Source organism: Nymphaea colorata, chromosome 7 (genome assembly GCF_008831285.2).
Source record: "Nymphaea colorata isolate Beijing-Zhang1983 chromosome 7, ASM883128v2, whole genome shotgun sequence".
NCBI classification, from domain to species: Eukaryota; Viridiplantae; Streptophyta; class Magnoliopsida; order Nymphaeales; family Nymphaeaceae; genus Nymphaea; species Nymphaea colorata.
The window spans coordinates 17,958,507-17,984,591 of record NC_045144.1 but is presented as its reverse complement, the minus strand read 5'-3'; the positions used below and the strand labels follow the sequence as shown (position 1 = coordinate 17,984,591).

Here is a 26,085-nt window from a genome sequence, read left to right as displayed (position 1 = left end):
AATTAATGGCTTAGCTTTCAGCTGAAGAGACCAACTACAAGTTTTTTTCTAAAAATAGTTTTATACAACTCATGAACAATAAATCAAATTAATGAAATTCTTACATTTACTTTCTTCACATATATATACATATATATATATATATATGTACATTTCTATATATAAAAAATTAAATTTTAACTTATACTAGTAATAAAAACTTTTGAATTTATATATTTCTCTCCAATAAATTGTCTTTGTTTCAGTTAGTCAATGTTGTTTAAGAAAACCTAGTGAGTGCCTATACACATAAACAGCATTCTGCCCTACAAATAAGCACTCTGTATGTTTAAAGTTTGGCTCCCACAAGTAATTATGAAGGAAAAAGGGGGGAGGGTGCAATTGGAGACCTTACAGCTGCAGAGACAGTAAAAAGAAAGCGGTAAAAATGCCAAACTTTTATCCCAGGGGTGATGAACTAATTACCACAGGCACCACCCGGTAGTAAATTCAAGTTCGAGGCATCAAATCGGAAAAGTTAATGGTAATATGCTGTTTTTCGTTCATTTACAGTAAGTGGGAGGGGCCTTCAGTAAAATTTATGCTGTAAAACTCAGAAGGATAAACTCTTTACAGTCCGTCCTCCTTCCTCGTTCAGTTCGCCGTCGTTGGATCTCTCTCTCTCTCTCTCTCTCTCTCTGTGTTTCCCTCTCTCTGAGTAGATTTAGAGCTGGAATGCTGTCGAGGATGAATGGGGTGGGGTGGATGGAGGAAGAGGGCGAGGAAGATGATGGTGTCTCGTGGACGAGGGGAGCAATGGGGAGCAAGGACGAACTCGGTGGACACCCATCATCTTCTTCTTTCAGGTCCATGCTCGACGACGACTGGTACGTCCAAAGCATCGCCACCACCACCCAACACCACCATGAAGGGATGAAAGAGCTCGCCGGCTTCGCCCCTTCGAATCCGCCGGATGACGCCCTCCTCTTCCACCCCGTTGATTCTTCCTCCTCCTGCTCCCCTTCCTCCTCCGTCTTCGCCCTCGACCCCTCGCCAATCCCGCCCTTCCTTCCCCAGAAGCCGTGCCTCTCCTCCCTCCTCGGCGCCATCTGCTCTAACCCGTTCGACGCGGGGCTCGATTTGGGGAGCGACGCTGGGCTGTTGGCCTCTTTGCAGGAGAGCCCTAACGCTAATCCGAGCCCCGGACCTAGTACCAATGCGAGTGACCACCATGGTTCTATGGTTCCTGGAAGTGGCTTCGGCGTCCTGAGTTCACACACCCAGATGGGCACTTCCAATTTCGGGTCCGGCGGCCAACTCGGCCGGATTCCGCCGCTCTGCGAGAATCCAAGCTTCGGCTCCTTGAATTTCAGCTTGGATGGGTGCATTAACAGCGGGGTGTTCCTGAACCGGCCTAAGGTTTTGAGGCCACTCGAGATTTTCCCTCCTGTCGGAGCTCAGCCGACTCTGTTTCAGAAGAGGGCCGCACTTCGGCAAAATTCAGTTGTGGGTGGTGGCGCTGCTCCAGCCTTAGCGGTCGCTGACGCGGGGAGACGAGGTGGGGAGGAGGATAGGAGGAAGATCGATGATGATCTGGTGGATGAGACGAGCATGGATGGGTCAGCGCTCCAGTATGATTCCGATGAAGTGGCGGATAACAAGCCGGAGGAGACTATGACCGCGGAGACCGGAGGGGAAGGGTTAGGGGCGGCTGCCATGGCTCGATGTGGAAGCAATTTGAATTCGGGTGCGCTGGCCGGCGATGGTGGAGAGCAGAAGGGGAAAAGGAAGGGCTTGCCGGCTAAGAACTTGATGGCTGAGAGGAGGAGGAGGAAGAAGCTTAATGATCGGCTCTACATGCTCAGATCTGTAGTCCCCAACATCAGCAAAGTTGGTCTTCTATCTTTTTCCTATTCCTCTCCTGTTTATGGTTTTAATATTGCGCTTTTGATCTTGGTCCAGCTTGTGGTTGCATTATTGAAATGATTGTATATTCAAAAGCGTCTAAATTAATTTACTGTAGACATCTATTTAAGAACCAACAAAGCCGTAGTTGCTCTATCCCGACATGTCAAGTGAAGTATGACTCCTGCTAGAGATTTATGCGGGACCTAGTGCTGTTAACGTCTAGTCAGTGGACTGATCCGAAGTATTTTTTTAGTTGGAGACTCTGATCTTTTCTGTATCTTACTAATTGCGATTAGGATTAAAAAAGTAGTTTTGGAAGGTGACACAATTTTTACGTTTTCACGTTGTCTTCGGGCTTCTTGTACTCCATGAAATAACTCTTGAACCTGAGTTTAATTTTGTTGTCTAGCAACTTGACTCTGCGATGAATCGAAAGTTTTAGTCTTGGTTTTGATAAAATTGTATTCAGAATGCACGGATAACTGCTGTTAGAAACTCCACTTTTCTTGATTTATTCCTTTTTCACCTTTTCTCTTTCAATTGATGATATTACTCGGACTGTAAGCATGCGTTGTGAGCAAGTTTTTGTCTTAGGCTTTTTGCCCGCTACCACCTTAGGAGAGTTTCTTCTTTCCACTTGCAATTCATGGGATTGTATGACATTATCCTCATACATGTCTGTGTACCATTTAAAATTTTAAACAAACTGGATTGCGCCTGGACATGTCTTAGTGTCAGAAAGTCGCTTTTGGAAATAGTCTTGATGCTAAAACCAGCCCTCCAGCATGCATTTAGAGTCGCCCAAATGATTACTAGTTGTTTCTAATGTAGATTCAGTTTTGCTTTCTATTGTATGGGCTATCTCTGGTCAAACCGGCAACCATAATGCAGGGATCGAACTTAATTTTGATCATTGACTGTTCATTTTCTTTCCCTTCTTTTGTATGTCTTCGTCTGCCTTTATATTCGCCCTTTTATGCTTTCATTCCTGCTAATAATTGGAAGTTAGTGTGATCTTCTTGTATTCATTCCCTGATAGTCAATTTAGGCCTTTTGTCTCTGCTAGTCGGTATGTAGGATGACATGGCTTGGTCCATTTTGCTTATCATTTCTGTTGCTCCTCCTCTAGTGCAGCTCATGTTATCTGTGCTTTTAAACAATTTCCTTATATTGTATTTGGAATTGGAACCATATAGTTGGGAAATCTAGGAGAAAATGATTATGTACCATAAGAGACGTCAGTTTTCTACTGATAATGCAACATTCTTACATGGCCAGTTATTTCTTTTGCAATATCTTGGCAGGTAGACAGGACACACTAATTTTTTCTTTTTTTCTTATCTTTTAACCATTTTGGCACATCAGATGGACAGAGCTTCAATCCTTGGTGATGCAATAGAGTACCTGAAGGAGCTTCTTCAGAGGATCAACGATCTTCACAATGAGCTTGAGTCGACTCCTAGTTCTTCTGTCCCTACTACACCAAGTTTCCACCCTCTGACGCCCACACCACCAACATTGCCATGCCGGGTGAAGGAGGAACTCTGTCCAAGTTCATTGCCAAGCCCAAACAGCCAACCAGCGAGAGTAAGTTTTTTGCCATGTTGTAGCTATATTTATTATTTGTTGGTCCTAAAATCTGTCACGACATTTACACTTTCATGCTCATCTTTTGGTTCGTACTTGTGTGATGATCTGAAAATTTATGAAGTTTTTCCTGCCTATCCAAAGAACCTTAAAATGACTGCCGATTTACCGTCCTAGTTTCTCTATTTTTCATTTCTAAAAGATGGATACAGATGGACTACTTGTTGGCCTTGTTTGAGTGAAAAACATGCAATGTCAAGTTGGTTGTACTAAATTGGGACCATGAGAACAGTGTCATGATATTTTTCGAACGTACTTTCCATATGTTGGCAAGGATAGCTACATTGTCTGTAACTATAGATCCAGCTCATGACCATGAATAATCATGAACTATAATGTGCAGCCAATACTGATCCGTGTCCTCTAGTGAATGGAAACTGACCTGAACAGACAGCCATGTGAACTATCATGTTCTGCTTGACTGGCTCCATCCTGCAGTCCTCACAGGCCGCTTTCATTTCTTGTTGCAGGTGGAGGTGAGGGTTAGAGAAGGAAGGGCTGTCAATATCCATATGTTTTGTGCAAGAAGACCAGGCCTGTTGCTATCTGCCATGAGGGCACTGGACGGACTTGGGCTTGATATTCAACAGGCAGTAATTAGCTGTTTCAACGGTTTCGCCTTGGATGTTTTCCGTGCCGAGGTGAGTTCACTTGGTCTCCCATCTACTTTTCTGTAATGCTATCACCTTCAACGACATCTGGTTAAAACTTAAAAAGCTGTTCTGTCCGTGTCTTGTTTCAGCAATGCAAAGAGGGACCCGATGTTCTTCCCGAAGAGATAAAAGCAGTGCTTCTGCACTCAGCAGGCTTTCATGGCGCCATGTAGATTTTAACACTTGGTCTTCTGCAGTTCTGCTCTTTGTAAAATTCTGTCAGTAAGCAAGCCAGTTTGATCGATCATAGCCATTAGCATTTGTGATTTATGTTTATGAGGATGGAAATTTTCTTCAGAGACATTTGTTATCTCCCATTGTGGCTTAAATGAAGGTTTCTTATTTCGAGTATCTTACTAGCATTTTGAGTCTTATTGTTTTTAAGTCGGTTTGAGTAGATTAATTCGAATGCAACAGTTACAAAAGAAAACCTACTAAGTGGATTGATTCAGTTGCTGCTAGTTAACTACACCTTTTGCTATGTCACACTTGTACTATTGGGTAGTCACTAATTTTTCTCTTCCAATTGATTAAACCTTACAAATCATTACTTAGTTATCACAGTCTTGCAGGAATCTTTTCGGACTTTTCTTTTTTTATACACTTTCGTCGCTATTTTCTCCTAAAAGCTTCCAAGTTTTGTTTAAAAAGAAATCTGCTTATTTTCTGAATCTCTCTAAAAAGTGGTTCAAAACAGAAACCATTTTAACAACTTGGTTCGAATGAAGTTTGGCCATTTTGGTTCTGATTGGCGTGTAGCTGTGAGGATGGAACTTCAATAGAATCCTTCCACGCGCTTCTTGTTTCTGCTGCAAGTTGGACCTTCTCTCATTCTTTAATATCAGAAGACATGGCTACCACAAGCAAATCTCTCTCGCTCCTTCTCTGTGCATATGGGCCAAAACAAGAATCTTCTCAATCAGGGTCCATTATTGATGAAAAATCAGGGTCCATTATTGATGAAAGATCGAGAGAGAGCCAGCGTCTGTCCCTTTTGGCAGCCCGTACTCCCTTTGTCGACGTCATGTATGCAACTTAACTCAAGGAGGAAACAAGCTAAACCCCCTCCCTACCCTACACTCACAGTATTTGCTTTCTTTCTTTAATTTGAAAATTAATTAATAAATTTATTTAAAAACATTTAATAAAATAAAAATACTTAAATTTAATAAGAGCTCCGCCACCTACCAGACAGGACTGGCGGCGTAAATCTTCCTTTCTTTTTCATCCATTCATTTCTTGTCATCCAGATTGATGCCAAAATGAGCTCGGCTACCCTATTCTTGGTGGTGCTTAAAATATTATATTTAACATACTCATGATCAGAAGCATAGTCAGAAATTGTTTTTTAGGGGAGCCCAATAGTATTTTTCAAATTTGCAGGGGAGCCGAACAATTTTTTTAATTTTTAAATAGGTTAAAATTTCAAAAATATAAGTATAATTTTTTCTTTTCCAAAATGTGAACGCTCCTGCCACCATTTAACGAAAATAATTAATCGAGCTATATATAAAAAAGCACACCAAAGCCCAAGACAGGAACCAACAAAATTCGGCAAACTAAAACCACACATTAACTAATAAAAAATTTCATGTGCTGGATCTAAGTTTGGGTGAGTGGGGTTTTCCACGACAAGCAAAGGCGAAGCTTATACTCAACCCTTTATTCTCGTAAGGTACATGACATGTTCTTGGTGCTTCGAGATGTCGTGCTACCTCCATCCTGCTTCAGTTTGCATGTTGGTGGCTTTCTTTTTGAGGTACGTTGATGTGATAAAGACATGAAAATGAAACCAACTATTATCTTCTGCTGCACCAACTCCCCTGAAGATATATGATTATGTATAACTATTCCATGTGTATGTTAGGGGGCGTTTGATGAGGCCGGAATTGTGGAATTGTAAAATCAAAATTCTCATTTTTGCTAAAATGGGAATTGCTTTATCAAACCAAGAGTTTTGATTCTAGCATCATATTCTCATTTTTGAATCAAAATTTTGAAATTGAGATTCAACCATAGGGAGTGAAATTATGATTCTAGAATTTTAAAATTTTTTCATTTCTTTTTAAAACACATGTCATCACCATGGTTTTAATTCACCAATTCTAGAATATTTAGAATTTTAATTCATATTTTTATCAAACACGTCATTATCATTTTCAGAATCAAAATTCTGAACCATCAAACACAAAATGAAACTAAAACTGGAATTTGCATTCCAATTCCAGTTTGAAGTAGAATTTAAAATATATTTACTCTTTTCATTGAAGGATGCATCATGTTTGCCCCTCTCCCATTGGGACAAGGGCTTTCCTTTCCCTCACTTGTTGCCATATAATGTTGTAAGTTCTCTCTTTTTGCTTGACGCAAGAAGGATTAATCTTTTATATATATATATATATATATATATATATTATTTAACTGGCACAGTGGGTTCAAGGATTAATCTTTTATATATATATATATATATATTACTTAAAATACTTTGATCAAACACACACACACATACATACAAACATTACATGGCACGGCCACAAGTGGTCTATCCGTTGCTGCCATAAACAAATAAAATATATGATTTTGTTTACCCTGCGCTGCTAAAGATCCAAAAAGCGTTGATCTTTCACAATAATTTTAATTAATGGGTTGATATTCTCCCCTGCCTTTCACAAAAGGCTGTGAGATAATTAGTCACATTTGTGGGCGACCGGACAATCTCCTTCATCAAGGCCCCAAGAAAGTTGCTCGCAGCTGGTGGGGTCAATGTGCACCTCCTTCCTACTTTCCCTTCCTTTTGATAGGTCCGCTGTTCTTTGGGGCCCTTGGCTTCGGGACTTCTTGTCCTTTCAATAAAGTCGGGCTGAGTGTCGGCCTTGTGATCGTAAAGACTTAATAGATGTACATCACCCTGCGTCAAAGACAAGGGCAAAGCTAGAAATTTTATTATTAGTGGGGTTGAACTAAGCATAGGCATCAGGCCTGGCAAGATAATGAGTCGGGCTCGAGCCAACCCAACACCCGAAGCCCGGGCCAGGGCTTGACCCAATTAAATTAAAATATATTTATTTTTAATATAAAATAATATAAATATAATTAATTATAATAAAATATTAATAATCATATATATTAATAAAATAAATATTTAAAAAATTTTATCGGGCCCACCTTGTCCGGCTTTGTGCCTTTTTTTTTGGGCCTTGGCCTAAGCCCAAATCGGGTCGAGTACTGGGTACCCGCCGGTGGCCTGGTTTGATGCTTACGCTTAAGTTGAACTATAATTTCGAAATTTTAACAATGGTCCAAATGAAAAATTTCAAAACTTTGGTATAGGCTAAGTAAAAAATTTTTAACTCTTGTATTTTTTTTTTAATTTTTTCTTGGGGGAAGAGACAAGGCCCCTACCGGTTTTGCCCCCAGTAAAGGGGTGCAAGAGGCTCACATTCAAGTACTTTTCTAAGGTATAAACAATGACAAGTGTGACATATTAGTCTACCCAAACCATAAAACATTGGAAAGCATAAATGTATAACCGTGCTCTTTTCATTTAGGAAAAAAAACTTGAAAAGGTGAGAAAAATGTCTGAAAATTTTAATTAATTTTGTCAAAATAAATTTTTAATCGAATTTTCTGCCTATTACGTCCACACCCCCGAACAAATTTGAACCGTCCGATCCAACAGATCTAATGGCCAAGAGAAAAAGTAGATACAAAATACATGAGAAGGGTTGGTCTTAGACTCTTAGTTCAGGGCGAACATTTCTATGGCTAAAACACAAGTGGGTTCCTTCTTTCCTGTCACTTTTAAGCAAATTTATATTGATAGAGAAGGGAGTAACACAAAAGTTGAAAAGAAAGGAAAAGATAATAAAGACAAAGGAGCAAGAAGCTAGAAAGAGGGGAGGAATTTTCGTGGAAGCAGAGGAAAATGGAAAGGCCAGGCAAAAAGGCAAAGGAAGAGACCTTTTGAAAAAGATTGCTTCAAAGAACGATAGCTTGTGAGCTCATCATGGGTTGTTGGATTCACTGTGTTCAGTAGGGATGAGTTCTAGATGGCACTTGATGAACCAAGGATATGTTGATCTAGGTCAGATCTTGTGTGGGCCCACTCTTGGATTATGAAGTTGTCGACTTGATTGCGAATCGTTCGATTCACATCATCGAGTCGGTTCTTGGGCTACGTCGGGGCTAAAGCGCTTAGCAAGACTTAAAAATAAAGTAAAATGACCTTTAAAAGTCTGATGGGGCATAACAAATATATATTCTGCTTGGTTTTCATGGGTGCTATGTTCCTGTGTCATATTCAGAGTAGGTTCTTGTTCTTAGGTTATGCTAACTGGTCAAGCTGGTGATGTGTATTCTTAGGGTTTGCTCATCAAGTCAAACTTAGGTTTTTTTTTTTTTTTTGACAAATCTTTTTTCCCTTTTTTTGTCTGTAAATATTCTATAGCTCTACATCTGCCTTAAAAGTTAGCATGATTTCACTATTGTCACAAATATGGTTCTCGATTATAAAATGGTGAGGTTTTTGTCATATGTATAATAAGACAAAGCTGTTTTTCTTGAAAAAGTCTTGGCATTTTTTTTTAAAGGCTAAAAAACTAAAATAAAATGTGAAAACTGAAAATATGAAAATAAAATCTGGTAATTAAAATATACAAAAAAGTAAAACCAGGAAAAACGAAAAAAGGGGGGGAAAATAAAACTTTGAAAAAAGGATAAAACATGAATAAAACACTTTTTTTTTTGTTTTTTCATTTTGACGTTTCTTTTAAGAAAAACTCACATTTTCTCCCATTTTTTTTTGATGTTTTTCTATCTTTTTTTGCAAATAAAACCGATCAAATGATAAATAATGAGGCTCTACCGAATGCTTGATGGCAAAGTATTGCATATCTCGTTATGTTATTTCACTTGTGACGGTAAAATATAAAATAAAAAAAAAACTAAATACACTTGTTTTGTTATACCAAAACTTAATGTTCTTAAGGAAAAAGAGAAAGTTGCGGCTCCTAGCCCCCTAGGGCATGAGCCCAATTGCCCCTTGTGCGCTCGAGTTTCCCACATTCATTTATTTTCCACAAAAAAAAATCTCACAAACAAAGGTATTAACTATTAAAAGAAAAGCTAGCACATACAATGTGATGTAGATAAGCAATAAAATAACCCATTTGTCACCGTTTCTCATCTGGGATTTCTCAAACGCCTTGTCTCGACTTTCCACAGTGAGGGAGAAAGAGAAAGAGGGAGGTAGGAAAAGAAAACCCAGAAATCGACTTCCTGATAGAGAGAGAGATGTCGGAAAAGAAACCACGGAAATCAACTTTCCACTGAAAGAGGGAGAGAGAGAGAGGAAGGTGGGAAAAGAAAACCCAGAAATGGAACGTGTGAAGGTGCGGCGGGTTACAGGGACGGAGGAAGGGAGAGGCGTTTGGTGCAGGTGAAGCCGCCGTCGACGACGAGGTTGTGGCCGCTCACGTACTTGGCGTCGTCGGAGGCGAGGTAGAGCACCGCCCTCGCCACGTCCCTCTCCTCGCACCGGGCCCCTCCGCCAAGCTCCCCCAGCTTGGCGGCCATCTCCGTCAGCCGCTCGGCGTCGATGCCCGGGTACAACGCCCCGAACTGCCGGACCACGAGCGGCGTCGCCACCACGAAGGGCGACACGCAGTTCACGCGCACGCCGTGGCGCCCGAGCTCGCTCGCCGCCGACTTCACCAGCCCGGGATGGCGAACTTCGACACGGTGTAGGCGTGGGGGCCGAGCCCGCCCATGAGCCCACTGACGCTCGCCGTGCATACGACGCTGCCGGAGCCGCGCGGCACCATCACCCGAGCGGCGTGCTTGATCCCCGCGACGGCGCCGCGCAGGTTGACAGCCATGACTCGGTCGAACTCCCCGAGGTCCAGCTCCGCGATGCTGCTGGGGACGGTCGAGCCCGCGACCCCCGCGTTATTGTAGACCACGTCCAGCTTCCCGTGCTCCGCCACCGCGAAGTCGACGGCGTCCGACACCTGCCGCTCGTCCACCACGTCGCAGGCGACGAACGCCGCGCTGGGGCCGAGGCGGGCCGCCGTGCGCTCCCCGAGCTCGACCTGCGTGTCAGCGAGCACGACGCGAGCGCCGTGCCGAACGAACTCCTCCGCCGTCGCCGCGCCGATGCCGCTCGCGCCGCCGGTTATCAGCGCCACCTTCCCCTCCAACCTGCATCAGCCGGAAACGGTTCAATTACGATACGAATCGAAAATGATTGGCCGGTTCCCTTCCTACTGAACTACGGTTCCGGATAAACAACATCAGAGCTGCTAGGGAATCGCCGTGCCCGGTTCAGCAAGGTGTGCATATCGATTAAAAGCGTCAGTCTGGATCGCCGTCTCAAGGCGTCAGGGTGGTTGTACCATGAACCATCCGAGTCGACAAGCAGGAAAGGAATTCATCGTGGAAACCGAGTCATTGAATAGCATCCGGTTTGAAAAGAAAAAAGGCAAATGTGGAGAGAGCATGAGAGCTATAGTGGCGACCAACTTACTTCCGTGCATCCGTCGATACGAATCTGAAGCGATTCTCCGATGAGCTCGAGGCCTTGATCTCTTTCAAGCTTCTGAGAGATCGGCTGCTGCATGAAAATCAATGGGAGCAGAGATTTTTTTCAAAACGAGAGAGAGTAGTCGGATGTTTATTTATCCAGGAAAATCGAGATACTAAGATGTTGCATCCTTCTATGCGGCAGATAACAGAACATCCCAGATTATCCCACTTTTCACCACACCACAAGGGAAGATGGTCCTTTACCTGACCGCAAATCTGAGCATCTTACGAAGGCAGACGAAAGCCGAAATAACTCGAGATGGGCACGTCGGAGAACGGGCGAAAAGCTGCAGGAATCGCCGACTACGGCGACGTTGGCGGGGTTCCCGGCGAGTCAACGACGTTGGGAGTGTGAGAGAAGCGAGGCAGAAAAGGGAGAGGGAGGGAGAGGCGCATTAATGGCAGAAGCTGCAACATTGAAGTGCAGGGGGGCGAAGAACATCAGTTAATATGATGAAAAGAAGTAATAAAGAAATCGGTGGAGTGGGAAAAAGAGTGTAGGTGGTCGGCAGGGAGAGACGTGAAAGAAGCTATGGAGTCTCCGTCTCTCTCTCTAGACACGGATTTCCAGGCACACCCGTCAGGATGGTCGACACCAATGGCGTCGTAAAGGGGAGCAGAGCAAAGGGAAGCGAGATCAAAAAGAAGGAAAATTATTAATAATAAATCTTTGCTGTTGGCGACTAATGCTCTGTACTTTGTTGCGTGTGGGGTTCTCAGGGTCAGCATTAGAGATAGAGAGAGAGAGAGATTTGGATCGTCGATCTCGAAATCTACGGTGGTGAAAACCGATGCATCATCTCATGGGAAGAAGAGCTAACCCCCACTCCCTCTCTAAAACTTGGTGAAACAATAAAGAAATGGATTTGGTGTAAGTTGGTCGCTGTAACTTTTATTTTTTAGATTCTCAAAGTCAAAAAGAGTCGGCGTCCTCCATATGCGACTCGGTTCAATTGGTAACGGATCGTTTATCAGATCCATGGCGTCCTCTTTGTGGGATGGATTATGAAAGAAGCAACCGGTTCTCCGATTCGACCAGGTGGATCTTATTAGATATCCGATCGGGCCCAATGAATTTGGAGGCAAACATGAATTACAAATTATAATCGTCTTTGGACATAGATCAATACCATTTCTACCCAAATTCAGTATCAGATGCCGAGTGAATGAAAAATCCAATTGCAGTGGCCACTGAATATGGGTTTTAGCGTCAGATTTAAATTCAAATCCGAACAAATATAAATAGACATCGACACTCGTCAACACTTAACAAAGAAAAGTTTTAAAATCAACTGCACCATGTGATTCCAGATCGGACCTAACTATATATATATATATATATATAATCAAACAAACATCTGTCTGCTCTTTGGGGAGGAACTTGCGGGTAAGCTTCCCACCACTGTTCCTTGCTAAGACATAACAATAAAAAAGTTTTGGGTGTAAAGTGGCAGGATTTGGTCTAACTTATTATAGTATAAACATGTACCACTGCCATCTGTATTTTTGGAAGGATATTGGGAACATGGGGACATCAGAAGAAGTTTGAAAAGCTCCTATGCTCCCTCTTTATTGAAAAAATACAACTATATATATATATATATATATATATATATATATATATATATATATATATATATATATATATATATACATATATATACACCTTGGCCTAAAAAGGGAGTGTATATTGTATATGTACACTCCCCTTTTAGGCCAAGGTTGTGCATGACCTTATTTTAACTCAAACAGCCCATATATGAAATCTGCTTAGTTAGAGATGTTGGCCACTAGCTTCTCTAGAGTTGATTCATAGTCGATTTGGATCTGTCTAGATGAAACTCAGAATCCAATCCGGTTGATACACAGTCCGCCCCTAATGAACCTTTAAAACGTAACCAGTCATAATCGCAGGGCCTGATTTTGAATATGAACTTCTGTTGAACAGATGGTTGAATTTTGAGATGGGTAGGGATGCTCACTTGATATCGGATCTGAATCTAGAAATATATTTAATCCCATCCAACCAAAACATTGCGATTGCCCATGCAGATCTACAAAAAGCGTTTATTTTCATATCAAAACGCCGCAGTGAATTTTCTTAATCACATACATGTACCCCTTAAAAATGTAAAATTATATAAAAAAATCTGCATTTATGGATTTTCCACTGCCGCAACTTGGATTTGGATTTGGATTTTATGCTGGAAGGTCTTATTTGGACTCATATCTATTGCGATTTGCTTTTCATTGCTAACTCATTTAGCATTTTCTACCAACAACCAGTGGGAAGAATCCATCGACAAATCATATTAATTAATCTGTAGCCCAAACCAAAGTAAATCAAACATAAAGGCAAGAAAACAATCTACTGTGAGTATTTGAAATCTATTGCATTTTCAAAGAAAAGAATCCTCTATCATACTAACTAAAACACAACCTTTTGTTGTAATAAGAAATATGAGTATTAGTGTAAGACCGTGGATTTAACAGACACACATGTTATATATATATATATATATAGACTTGGACACCAAAATCCTCCAGCCTCTCACAACAAAATGTCTGATGCAAAGATATCAATATATAAATAATGTTATTTGTTTGGCAATTGCCCATACCAGTGCACACATTATGTATATTTATGTATCCACACACTATAAGAATGTATGTATGTATACCAACAAATATAAACACTAATGTGCAGATTTACAGACGCTGAAAAATGTTTATTCTTAGTTAAAAGAAGCTAAAATTGTTGGTTCACAACGACTCAATATAACTAATAACTTTCGAGTGCAGATTAATGGCGAAATCCAAAGAATGAAAGCCCATGATTGGTGTCCATTGATCAGTCAGACAGACGGTGGAAACCTTGAAATACCTTCATAAGGACGTGTCGACGTAGCAGATTGTGAAATCTGCATAAACTGACAGGCGGACTTGTCTTCCAAATGCAACCAACCGAGTGACTATTTCGACGAGACAATGGCACCTCCAGTACTGCAGATTGTACAATGAAAAAGCACCAAGGAATCCATCTTATTGGGAATGTTGCAAGTCATAGTTATATGAACAACAGAGCGACACCTCAAAGGAGAGGACGTTTCAATGAACTAACTAACGTGAACGGTGGGAAGGCAGCCTGCTGTGAAAAGAGAGTGGTAGCTTCATTGGTGCTCGCCGGTTCCTGTACTGTCTTCCCTTTTTCGGAAACTTTTGATTAGACACCGCCTTTTACCTGTAATTATCTTTTTACCTGTAATTATCTGGCTAAGCAGGATACTAGTATATATTTGGCACCAAACTCTTTGTTCTCTTAGAGGCTCTTTGGCAACGGTAACATTCTAATAAGAATATGAACTCACCCTTAAAAAAAAAAGGACAGATTAATAAAACACTGTTATAATTCTATTTTTTAGAAGCAGATTCATGGGACAATGTGTTAATGTTTCCACAAACGAGCTCCTAGGATACTTTTCTTGCTTTTGATGTCTTGGAATGATATCCCGCTTACTTAATGATTGATTTTCCGCAATGAGTTTCCATTTACTAACAATGGCTAACCAAGATGTTCATTATGATGTAAATAGATTGGTGATATCCGACTGTTTACTTGGAACTGAACCAGTTTAGTTGGAGCTGAAAAGAAAAAAATATCAGAAATACAATGTGACTTGGATTCAGTTTATGAATCAGGTATTTGTATTGAAGTCTGAGTCTTGATTCAGATATAGCTGGGCATAAAAACTTGGGTCTTACATCTCTTGGATACAAAGTCAGATTCAAAGTATCTATGCCGAATCCGAAACAAAGTCCAACTCAAATTAACCATCTGATTGGTGAATGGTGGTTGAGTTGCCTCAAGGGACATAGCGTAGCTGGTCGGACTAGAGGCTTGTATAAGGCAGGTCTCTAGTTCAATTTCTGTGGGCGCTATGCTCTTGTGTTTTAAGGTGGTGGGACTTGACATCCAAGTTGAAGGGTGTCTCGTTCTATCACTGACACCAACCTAGCTCAGGACCTCGGAGGCAAGGCAAATGGAGGTGCTTCGTGCTTTGCTTCGGGTGATAGGATTGACCCTCTCACTCACCCGAATGGTGGGTGAGTCGTTGGCTGCGGAAAGGTCATATGTTCCTGCCCTAACACAAGACAATAAAAGGAAAAAGTTACCTTTGCCATATCCTTTTTTCTTTTTAATTATGTACAACAAAAAATGGACCTCAACCAGATGCTCTGGCAACCAGTGGAAGAGGTCCAACTGTGAGGAAAAATTTTGGATAGAAACGATCACACACCTTCAGGCTGCCGAACTTCTGAGCAACAAATTAGAAACAAATTGCAACTGGTAGCTTACATAGTAATTCTGTACATCAATCAACAAGAAAAAGCCAGATGATGAATGAAAATCAATTGCTGAATTTTCATCATGATCCCATATCTCGCCCTTAACCAAGGGCCTTACCCCCAAGGAGGCAGCAAAAGATAAAACCTTACAATAAGAACCTGTTCCTTCAGGCAAACTACAAATTTGTCATACTAAATGCCAATGATTGCACAATTGCATCAATGGATCCAGATAAAATGTTAGAGCAGGAGCATGTTATCTGTGTATGGTATTCTTCTCCAAATCCTGTACAGTGCTCTGTTTGCTTGGAGACACCTCTCTGTCCACAAATAACTTCATGCGGACATATCTTTGTTTCTCATGTATTTTGCGCTACCTGTTGATGGGTGAGGGGCATCATAAAGGTGACTGCTGGAAGAAGTGCCCACTTTGTTTCACCATGGTGTCAGTTAAAGATCTATACACGATTTATATTGATTACGTTAAAAAGTATCATGTTGGAGATCACATGGATTTTGCCCTTCTTACCCGAGCAAAAGATTCAACGGTTCCATTTGAGAAAAATTCTAATGCGTTTAATAATGGCAATGGTGGTTCTTTCTGTGACACCTTCTCAAAGCTCACTGTGACATAAGATGTTGAATTGTCAGTTCGGGAAACTAAGCTTGAACTTAATGATTGGTTAGCTAAAGCAGAGGTTGGAAAAGTTGAGGACCTAGAGCTGCCACCATATGTTTGTGCAGCTCTAGAACAGCTAGACCAGAGGAAGAAATTATGGACCGAGCATCAGGTTTTTAGCAGCGGTCCGAAAAATGCTGCAGCTTACCATGTAAACACTAAGCTTGTAAATACACCCCAGCCAAGAATCTCTCATGCTACAAAAGTGAAAAGCATGCATGAGAACAGATCCTCTCAGACTTTTGTTAATCATTAAGCTTGTAGTGGTGAAGGAAGTTGATGAAAAAAGTCCTCATCACTTAAGCTATCGACTGCATGACGAACGCCTCCGGAAGCAATCTGGTGATGGAATGGAAACAAGAAAAAGACTATTACACCTTTCACCAGATATTTGACAATTTATTGAGATCATCCAATACTATAGATACTTGAAGCATATTACAGATTATCATCAACGGTGCAAACACATAGGAACTCACATTTTATTCGAGAAAAGATTTGCCAAAAAATGAGATGATTGTTCAATACATCTCAACTAAAGATGAATTTGCTGTAGTAAACCGTTATTAGACCAACGTCACATTATCATGATGAGCAAATTAAACTTGGACCTGCCCACAAAATTCATTGTTTACATATTGGTTTGCCTCCGATTATTTGTTTGGTTTATTCATAAATGTCTCTCTATCAATTTTCAAGTGCTCCATCATTTTACTTTACTGGGTCCGCCACTGGATAGGCTGGGAGGTTGAAAAGCCTTACCATCGATCCGTTCTCATGTAATCCAAAGACGGTACGAACGGAACCTCTCCGCAATCGAGAAAGAAAATTCTTGGTCGTATCGGCAAAGCAAAAACTATAGACTTGGCAGCTCATCCTACCGGCAATAACTCAAGTTATTCGACCATAAGCATTCATTCATAGACCAAGATTACAAACAATCTGGGAGGCAACGCATAGATCCTAATCACCCAAAAGATGAACAGCATTGCTGTTTGACTAAATCACTCAGGGCCGAAGGCTAAGTACAAGAACCGCATCCATATTTGAACTTGGAATCCAATAAACAAAACCAGAGGGAGAACCCGTTGACTTCATGGAGATAAATGGCCCCGGGTTTACAGACAAAGTAGGAGAAAAGATACATCCACGCGAAGCACATGTGATCAATCCTCAGTCTCTATGCGACAATTTCTTTACAAGTGCCTCATAATATCATATCCAAGCGCATGATGTACTTATCTCACGTTTATGGATGTCAGACTGGGAAAGCTTAATAGCGACGTCCACCAGCGGTCGACAACAGTACTCTGCTTGCTTTCTTGCCTTTTTTCCCAAGGCCATTCATCTTTACGACCTCGGCCTGGTCTGGAGTTCTGGCTGCGGACATGATGCTGGCAAATGACAAGGCAGTTGCACTTCTTGGGCCTGCAATCAAGAGGCATGAACAGAACTGAGGAACGATCCAACATAACCAGCAGAAAACTTGCTTGGCTAAGCCATTAGAGAAAAAAGCTATCACAGCTGCAGCTGTGCAAAGTGCAGATGTGTGCGGAAAGCACATGCGTGAGGATGCAGACAAATACTGTGACTACTAGCTTGGCCACTGTGAATACATGTGATGCGTCATAAAGGACAAGGTCTCACTTACAGCTTTGGCAAGAAGCTTCACCCGATGCTGTGGCAGAAGCCTCAACCGATTGCTCAGTTCTTAAAGAAGGAGAATCGCATGCAGCGGCAAAGCCAAGACGAGTTACGTCTGAGAAGAGCTTCCTGTCACCAACTGGAGGACTCGTGGATGAAGCAGGAGAGGTTCCTAGAGCTGATCAGTCAATGCATCGGATCAGTCTAATGTTCTATATGATAATAAAACAAAGATTTTATAAATTGCCGTAAAGGTCCTTTCAATAAAATCAGGAAAACGATAAGAAAAGTGCACTCACCCTGAAAATCATTTTCTGAGAATGTTGTACTTGAAGAATTTACAGGTCTTGTATAGATGGAAGCGGCAGCTTCTACAGCCATGCCCCTGGCCTTCTCTTCAGACTCCTGAAAATGAGAGGGGCAAAGACATTAGAATTTCTAATTCACTGTAACAGTAAGGAAGGCGTCTCTCGTGTGCATGGTAGCTGTAATAAAGATTCCATGTGTATATGCCTAGTCATTTACAAGCACCATTGTTGCCATCTGATTCATATGATTACACAAGCTACAAAGGGTAAGGTAACTCTTTAAGTTACTTTACATATCACAATCAGATAACATATATTCAGTGATCATGGCCCTCATATTTACTTGCTACACTGCTCCAGGAGCCCTCGATAAAAGTACTGAAATCGATTCTACCTTATCTATTTTTCAGAGAGGCAACCATACAAATATATCTATATAATTTAATTTATAAGTATTTATGCTTACAGAATGGACCATAACAAATGCATGTATAGAGTTTCATACACACACACACACACACACACGCACACGCACACACACATATATATATATTTGTTAGTCAAAATTTTTGCTACTACGAAGTTCCTGCACACCTGCTTGACACGACGCTTTCGCTGATATTCACGCCTTTTTATTTCATCCATGAAAGGAGATAGTGCTTCAGGAGGCAAGATACCACTCATATCTATTTCACAAAGCTGCATTGAAAAGACAGATCAGGCAAAGCAATTACCGAGTGAAAAAAGAACGTATAATAATAAATAAGCAACCTGAAAGGTAGTAGTCAAGGAAAAATGACTTAAGAAACGATAACGCTTCCTCACGGCTTCTGACTGAGTTACTGTTTCCAATTGCAAAATCTCACCACCAATTCTGCAGCAATTTCAATTTTAATTTCATTATACTGGAAAAAGGCAACATCTTACAGCATCATGGTTCAACAGTATATTTCTATAAAATGCATAGCATACAATGCATGTGAAACAAACACACTGCAACAAAAGTAGACTATTTGAAATATATCTTACCGTTGGAAATATCTCTCTTTTAATGGATATTTAAAAAAAAAAAAAGACATGAGTAGAAGATCATGAATTTATAATTGGTGATTTTTTTTAGCAGCAAAAAATGGTTGCATATCAGGCATTAGACAGTGTATGTTAAGCAGCCACAACATTGTAAATGTTGGATTGAATTGTACAAAATCATATGCATATTGTTGATATGCATCTGAGCCAGATCAGTCACACGACTTATTTTAAAAATTTAAAATTACAAATTATTTTTCATCCTTATTTTATTCATATTGGCCAATACATCAGCAACCTATGTCACACGGGTACTCCTCTTAAGGAGGAGTACGGCCCTGGGTACGGCAAAGGTGCAGTCAACGCAGCACCAGGTACGGTCAACGTACCTGGAAGGCTGGAATCATTTTTGTCCATTTTAGGACTCGGTCAACTTTGACCGAGTCCAAAGTTGTCCAGTTTTTGAGTTGAACATTAAAAATCCCCCCCTCTTTTCCTGTTTCCTTTTTCACTCTAAACCTTTCTTGTACATAGTTCCTCACAACTTTTCATTTAAAATCTTCCATACAATGTTTTGAAAATCAATCCCTTCTCTATAACTTGACTCTTCGATAATAGTGTGAGCCATAACCATAGCGATGTCAATATATCTTAAAAGCGTGACCTGTTGCTCCTTCTAATCTTGATGATGCGACGGAGAATCAAGAAAGCTGATGTATTTGTATGTTAATTACTTCCACACTGTGTTTTGGAATTTGGATAATGATTTATGAATATGTTATTCATTTTGAAATTTTTTGACATATATATATAGATATATATATATATATATATATATATATGTCCGCGTGTGTGTACGGCCGCACCCCTGCACCCAAATTTTTTGAAAATGGTCCGTACCCGTACCTATGTGACATAGGCGGCAACACACTTTCTTCCCCCAAAACTAGAAGTCAAAAGGTTTTTCACATGACACATACAAATTTAGAATCACTCATGTTCCCATCTGATGCTTACTCAAACATGACACTATTGACAGTCATTTTAATCAAACTGAACCATGTCCTTCGGACAATCTATTAATAATTTAAAATGCATAGACTGATGTAGCTACCTGCTAAACTTAACCATGGAGCATGATACAAAGTACAAACAAACAAACAAACAAAAAAGTGAAAGTCATAATCTAAAAGATTTTAATACTATTAAGTCATGATCTAAGATTTAATCAGCTACTTGTTAATCTTCCACATGGACTGGATGCGAACCTGGGGGGAAGCAAATCATGGCTGCCATAATGGCGAAGAAGACACTTCATATTTAGGGGATGAAGAATAAGAAGTTGACCATCAACAGACTGCAAGATACATTAAAAAAAAAAAGTCAGAGACTAATATGAGACACAAGCAACAATTGAATACAAAGGCAAAGATCATCCTTGTAATTTTCAGAGATACATTGGATAGTTCACAGGAACATGGTCGGCTTGAATAGGAACTCATAGAAGCTGCAAAGAAGATGATACATATGAAAAAATTATGGAGAAAAGATTTGATATTCAGATTTCGTCAAACATGGACACTTGATAATTGATATTGCTGATATATTTGGTTGTCCATTTGATGTTGATTGCACCCTTGGGTTTTACCACTGTGTGCATCCAATATCCATGTGCAATCATGTCAAAGTACACTAACATACAAACAACGTATGGTATAAGCATCACCTATTTGTCGTGAACCTAAGCTAAACAAATAAACACAGAAAGTTACAAACGATACTCCTATCTAAAAATGGAAGAGGCCAAATATCAAATCAAGCACAAAAATTTAAGAATAATATGTCATCACTAAGAGACCCAGCATTATCTGGTAAAAAAGTTCACTGTTGGAACATAACTGAAAAATAAAACCCCATCAAATAGTATGTGCATGTCTAAAAGCGTTTAAATGCAACTGTCACCATATGTATTTTAATCAATAGCATTTGCTGCTCAATATGGAAAACAAATGATATTTTGAAGTCTTAATGCTTGTGCAGATTAGTTCACCATTAGTAGGTTAAACACGACTACAGGCTAGTCACAATTGCCCCATTGAAATGAGTGTCTTGAGCTTGGTAAGATTCTGGGCTGAACTCCAGCATTTGCTGCTCAATATGGAAAACAAATGATATTTTGAAGTCTTAATGCTTGTGCAGATTAGTTCACCATTAGTAGGTTAAACATGACTACAGGCTAGTCACAATTGCCCCATTGAAATGAGTGTCTTGAGCTTGGTAAGATTCTGGGCTGAACTCCAGCTTGAATCTCAAAAAGGGGAACGTGATGGAAGGAGTAACAAGAGGACTAGGTAGACAAAGCATATAAGAGCATTTTGTTTGTGCACTACTGAACTTTGACAAATCATCGCATAAAAAGGCAAACTTATCAAGCATGCAAAATCTTGACAAACTTATCTAAAGAAATTTGGAAAAAATTTCAAATACCTGGTAAAAGGTGTAATAGTCTTTCTCTTGTGTGTTACTCCCATCACCAGATTGCTTCTGGAGGCCTTTGTCATCCTCATCTAAGGCAAACACTTTTTCTGACATTTCAAACTGCTCCCATCGATAGTTTACGTGATGAGGACCTTTTTCTTCAACTTCCTTCACCATTGTCGGAGGATCTAATTCACTACTACAAGGTTCATGATTAATATACAAAGTATGAGAGGATCTGTTCTCATGCATGCTTTTCACTTTTGTAGCATGAGACAGATTCTTGACTGGGGTGTATTTACAAGGCTTACTGTTAACATGGTAAACTGCAGCATTTTTTGGACTGCTGCTGAAAACCTGATGCTCGGTCCACAATTTCTTCCTCTGGTCTAGTTGTTCTAGAGCTGCACAAACATATGGTAACAGCTCTAGGTCCTCAACTTTTCCAACCTCTGCTTTAGCTAACCAATCATTAAGTTCAAGCTTAGCTTCCCGAACTGACAATTCAACATCTGATGTCACAGTGAGCTTTGAGAAGGTGTCACAGAAAGAACCACCATTGCCATCATTAAACACATTAGAATTTTTCTCAAGTGGAACCATTGAATCTTTTGCTCGGGTAAGAAGGGTAAAATCCATGCGATCTCCAACATTATACTTTTTAACATAATCAATATAAATAGTGTATAAATCTTTAACTGACACCATAGTGAAACAAAGTGGGCACTTCTTCCAGCAGTCACCTTTATGATCCTCCTCACCCATCAACAGATAGCGCAAAATACATGGGAAACAAAAAATATGTCCGCATGAAGTTATTTGTGGACAGAGAGGTGTCTCCAGGCAAATAGGGCACTGTACAGGATTTGGAGAAGAATACCTTACACAGATAATATCCTCCCACTCTAACATTTTATCTGGATCCATTGACTCAATTATGCGATCATCGGCATCTAGTATGACAAATTTGTAGTTTGCCTGAAGGAACAGGTCCTTGTTGTAAGGTTTTACCTTTTGCTGCCTCTTTGGGGGTAAGGCCCTTGGTTGAGGGCGAGATATGGGATCATAATGAAAATTCAGCAAATGATTGGCATTCATCATCTGGCTTTTCCTTGCTGATTGATGTACAGGATTACTATGTAAGCTACCAGTTGCAATTTGTTTTCCACTGAGCTGTTCTGACCTAGGTTCGAAAGGTAGCCCTCCCTGCTCAGAAGTTCGGCAGCCTGAAGGTACATGATGGCTTTGTCCAAAATTTTTCCTCACGGTTGGACCTCTTCCATTGGTTGCCTAAGAAAACTAGATGACTTAGAAAAACAGTGCAGAACATAAAGAAAAGAGGGCAGTGCACTTCGTGTTGCAATAGACAAACACTTAAAACAAAAGCATTAACATATAAAGCAGCACTATATGAATTAAATAAAAAGGAAAAGGATGAAGTAGGCCAACTTACTCTATTGGATGACACACTGCAATTAGCTGTAGGTGCTGCAATTGTACCTGTACAGTTAAAAAAAGCAAAAAGTGAGTCCAAACATGGACAAAACAGCGAGATGAAGTATTACAATTTACAAATAAGCACCTCCACTAAATTTATCAGATTACAAGGGTGACCATTGACAAAACTAGATGGTTCAATGTTGCTACTCATACTCCCCTTTTTTATCAACTCCTGCCCCACTGAAACTTTTCACAAGTTATGATGGACCAGGCTCTGCTAGTTGCCTGGCCCTAAAGTTCAAGCCTTCAAGGCTGTCATCCCATGTAAACCACAAGGCCATACTTACAGACCAAAAGCCATTCTCGGAAAGGAAAACAGCCATACAAGAACCAGTAACATATTTCAGTACTGATCTAGTGGTTTCTCCTCTACTTTTCCCTCACCTTCCACCCTCCCTTATCCATTCCCTCTCTTGCTCTATTAAACAGAAGCATAAAGTAATACACAACCAAAAAAAAACAGCGGAATGTGTGTATGCAATTAAAGCAGTAAGCAAATTTCCGTTTTTGAGCTTAACAGCATGGAAAAAAAGCATCTGCTATCCAGGACTGTCAACTTGTTCGTGCTGTTATGCATAAAAAGAATTGACGTGTGCACTACCATGATTGAAATACTCAAAAAAAAAGATAGAGGTGACATGACATTGAACCTAGTCACACAGGATTATCCATGCATGATTAGTTGCATCTTAAAAAATTATTTAAGATTCAAAAACTATCTTCCATTTTTATGCCACCACCAAAAAACATTGCTGTTTCACCAGCAGGGCTGAGAAATTTCTTTGTGGCTAAGTCACACAGATGCGCCAACTATGGTGGCGCACCCACACCCACATCAGTGCGGGTGCTGCCCGACACGGCAGAAATGAGTTTTGGCGGTTTTGAAAATGTTTTGGCTGCGTTTTCATTGATATATCAATTCAAGGTAACCTTAATAAAACAAAGTTTAAAAATACTGATAAATAAAATTATTCATATAACAAATAACATATATATGTATATATGTATATATGTATATATAATATATATATATATGCTCTGGCTGCAGCCGCACCCTTTTTTTGGAACTTGCCGCACCCGCACCCTTTTTTTTGGAACTTGCCACACCCGCACCCATGTGACATAGCTTTGTGGCATGATTTCCCATCATCAGTTGATTAGTTACCAGAGCTGAATGAATGGAACTGATACCTAATCCCAAAAGGCTGTTGATGCCTTTACTTGAATCACTTCTTACCTTTGTATTGCTCTACTCTATACCCTTGATTCCAAGTGATGCTTGTAATGCATTTTTGTGTTAGTTCACAGTGATGTACTAAGAAGTAAGAAGCTAAAGGAAAGTGATAGAAAGTAAAAAAACCTGATATAGATGTGATCTTGCTACACTCTAATGTAGATTTCTTTTATGTGTCCTCGTTAAAATTTATGGACCCATTAAACCTTGATTTATGATTATCATCATCTCCACTTTCTTTGAGATATGTTGCTCATTGCAATTCGGATCATCTGGATGAGAATGTGAAAGAATGGAACTTAAAAAAGGAAAATTGACTCGTCCAACTGAGCATGAGCTTCTTCCAAGAAGTTCTGACCTCTCTTTCACATAGTTGCATGAAATGGAAACTCAAATATCTTTCAGCTGCATATTCCATAAATCTGATGTTATTGAGCATTAAATCAAGAAAGTGAAGATGAAGCTTAAGTTCAAAACCAAAACGGATCTTACGGCAGCCATAGCTAGACATGTTCGCATTAAAGATTTACTGTATTTGATGACATGTAATTCTTTTTTTTCCTTGTTGCCTGATAGACATATTCATGTTCAACCCGTCAGAAATTTGCCCAAGCAATGACTCAGAGTACCCTACGGGATAGACCCACCAATCATTCGGCAACTGGTCAACAGGACGGAAATACTCACAGTTTGAGAACAAAAAGAAACAGAAAACATTGACTTGTTCGTTTCAAAAATGTGGTTAAACCGTTAAAGTAAGCATCTGTGAACGCCTTGACATAGAATTGGCACCTGCTCCTAATAATTTGTTAACACTGCACAGTAATGACTTAAGAACGAAATATCTCTTCCATATTTAACCCACTTTTCCCGAAAGGCAGGCAGAACCACCATTAACATCACTAAGCGCATCCCTTGAAGTCAGAGTGAAAAACCACAAGATCAATGTGGAACAATCTAATCACCTTCGAGAAGCTCATGAATCGTCATGAACAAAATCAAACAACTGCGACAAAGAAATGTTCTCATTACATTGCACTCCCACTGGAACCGAAACAACAAGAAAAAAATCATACAGCAAAACTTCAACCAGGCCCAGAATTCCTTCCAAAGAAAATGAAGACAAACAAGACGCCAAATGTATCGGCGCAAATACTTGTACACAACGTAAACCCCCACGTACTACACTATAGTTCCCAAGAAACGAGACCTGCTCAAAAAGAGGGCACGTAGCACACTCAAACCCTAACCCGCAAAGATACCGGCGCAAGATCAAGAAAACGGAAAGACGCAAAAAAAGGGCTTATCCATGAACAAGATCGGGAAAACTGACCGGCGCTAACGACTGAGAGGCTGTCAGAAGTGTCAACAGGATCTGATCCATAGGCGCCAAGATCTCCACCGCCGCGGCCGTGAAGACCGAACAATTCAGGGGCTTGGAGAACTCCATTGTCGAAATTAGGGTTTTCCGAGCGCGAATCTGCTGAAGACGATGGGGATCCCTTGGCGTCAGAAGGCAAGATGGACATGAAACTCTTTGGGGGAACGGTGGGGAGTTCGAGCGTTTCAGCCAAACCGCCGCTTCAGACGGAAAAGAAAAAATTGGCGCCGCGACCGCGCGGTGGTATTTATCGGGCATCACCGCGCGGAATATCCCGCTTTCCCTGTTTTTCTTCTTTTTCCAAATTCCAGCTGGAAAATATAGAAAACGTGGCCCCCGTTCTTGTCATTGCCAGCCGTTCATCTCAAGATGGACGGCCTCGTGGGGACCCAAAAAGCGAGCGAGGAACCATGGCCTCTCATCTTGAGATGGACGGTTGCCTTGGGACGCGTTTAAGAAGACGGGTTTGACAGGTATTATTGGATCCGGACTAGAAATCTTGATCCGGGTCAGATGGGTTGAAGCTAGCTGGATGCTCGTTGGGGATGATGAACGGATCCATATCTCGACAATGATTTTGAACGAGTTTCAGCATTTTTAGTTATTTTGATCGGATCCAGTGGCACGTGATCCAGTAATTTTGAAACTCTGGTATCAGAATTAAAGACAAATTCAATCTAACTGAAACTAAACCTCATTTTGTTTGGATCTAGCGT

General features: G+C 40.5%; 2 protein-coding genes and 1 pseudogene across 3 annotated transcripts; 1 reads left to right on the top strand and 2 right to left on the bottom strand.

Annotated features, from left to right (window-relative positions):
• The first annotated feature begins 453 nt into the window (after positions 1–453).
• LOC116258120 (transcription factor ICE1) lies at positions 454–4,538 on the top strand. The gene is made up of 4 exons (XM_031635244.2): positions 454–1,869; positions 3,253–3,474; positions 4,005–4,175; positions 4,277–4,538. Exons 1-4 carry the CDS (start codon positions 715–717, stop codon positions 4,358–4,360), a joined length of 1,632 nt encoding a protein of 543 aa, XP_031491104.1. The 5' UTR covers positions 454–714; the 3' UTR covers positions 4,361–4,538.
• Positions 4,539–9,275: 4,737 nt separating this feature from the next.
• On the bottom strand, positions 9,276–11,431 carry LOC116257313 (momilactone A synthase-like; annotated as a pseudogene).
• A 5,307-nt stretch (positions 11,432–16,738) lies between these two features.
• Positions 16,739–25,610, bottom strand: LOC116257620 (uncharacterized). Of its 2 annotated transcripts, XM_031634564.2 has the most exons (10): positions 25,322–25,610; positions 22,708–22,754; positions 21,407–22,544; positions 21,264–21,355; positions 20,045–20,133; positions 18,519–18,621; positions 18,342–18,446; positions 17,739–17,844; positions 17,447–17,617; positions 16,739–17,223 (listed from the first exon to the last, which is right to left on the bottom strand). In XM_031634564.2, exons 1-10 carry the CDS (start codon positions 25,515–25,517, stop codon positions 17,069–17,071), a joined length of 2,202 nt encoding a protein of 733 aa, XP_031490424.1. In that variant the 5' UTR covers positions 25,518–25,610; the 3' UTR covers positions 16,739–17,068. The 2 variants fall into 2 exon arrangements, with proteins under 2 accessions (XP_031490424.1, XP_031490423.1); XM_031634563.2 differs by having other exon boundaries at positions 21,264–22,544; positions 25,322–25,609.
• Positions 25,611–26,085: the final 475 nt, after the last annotated feature.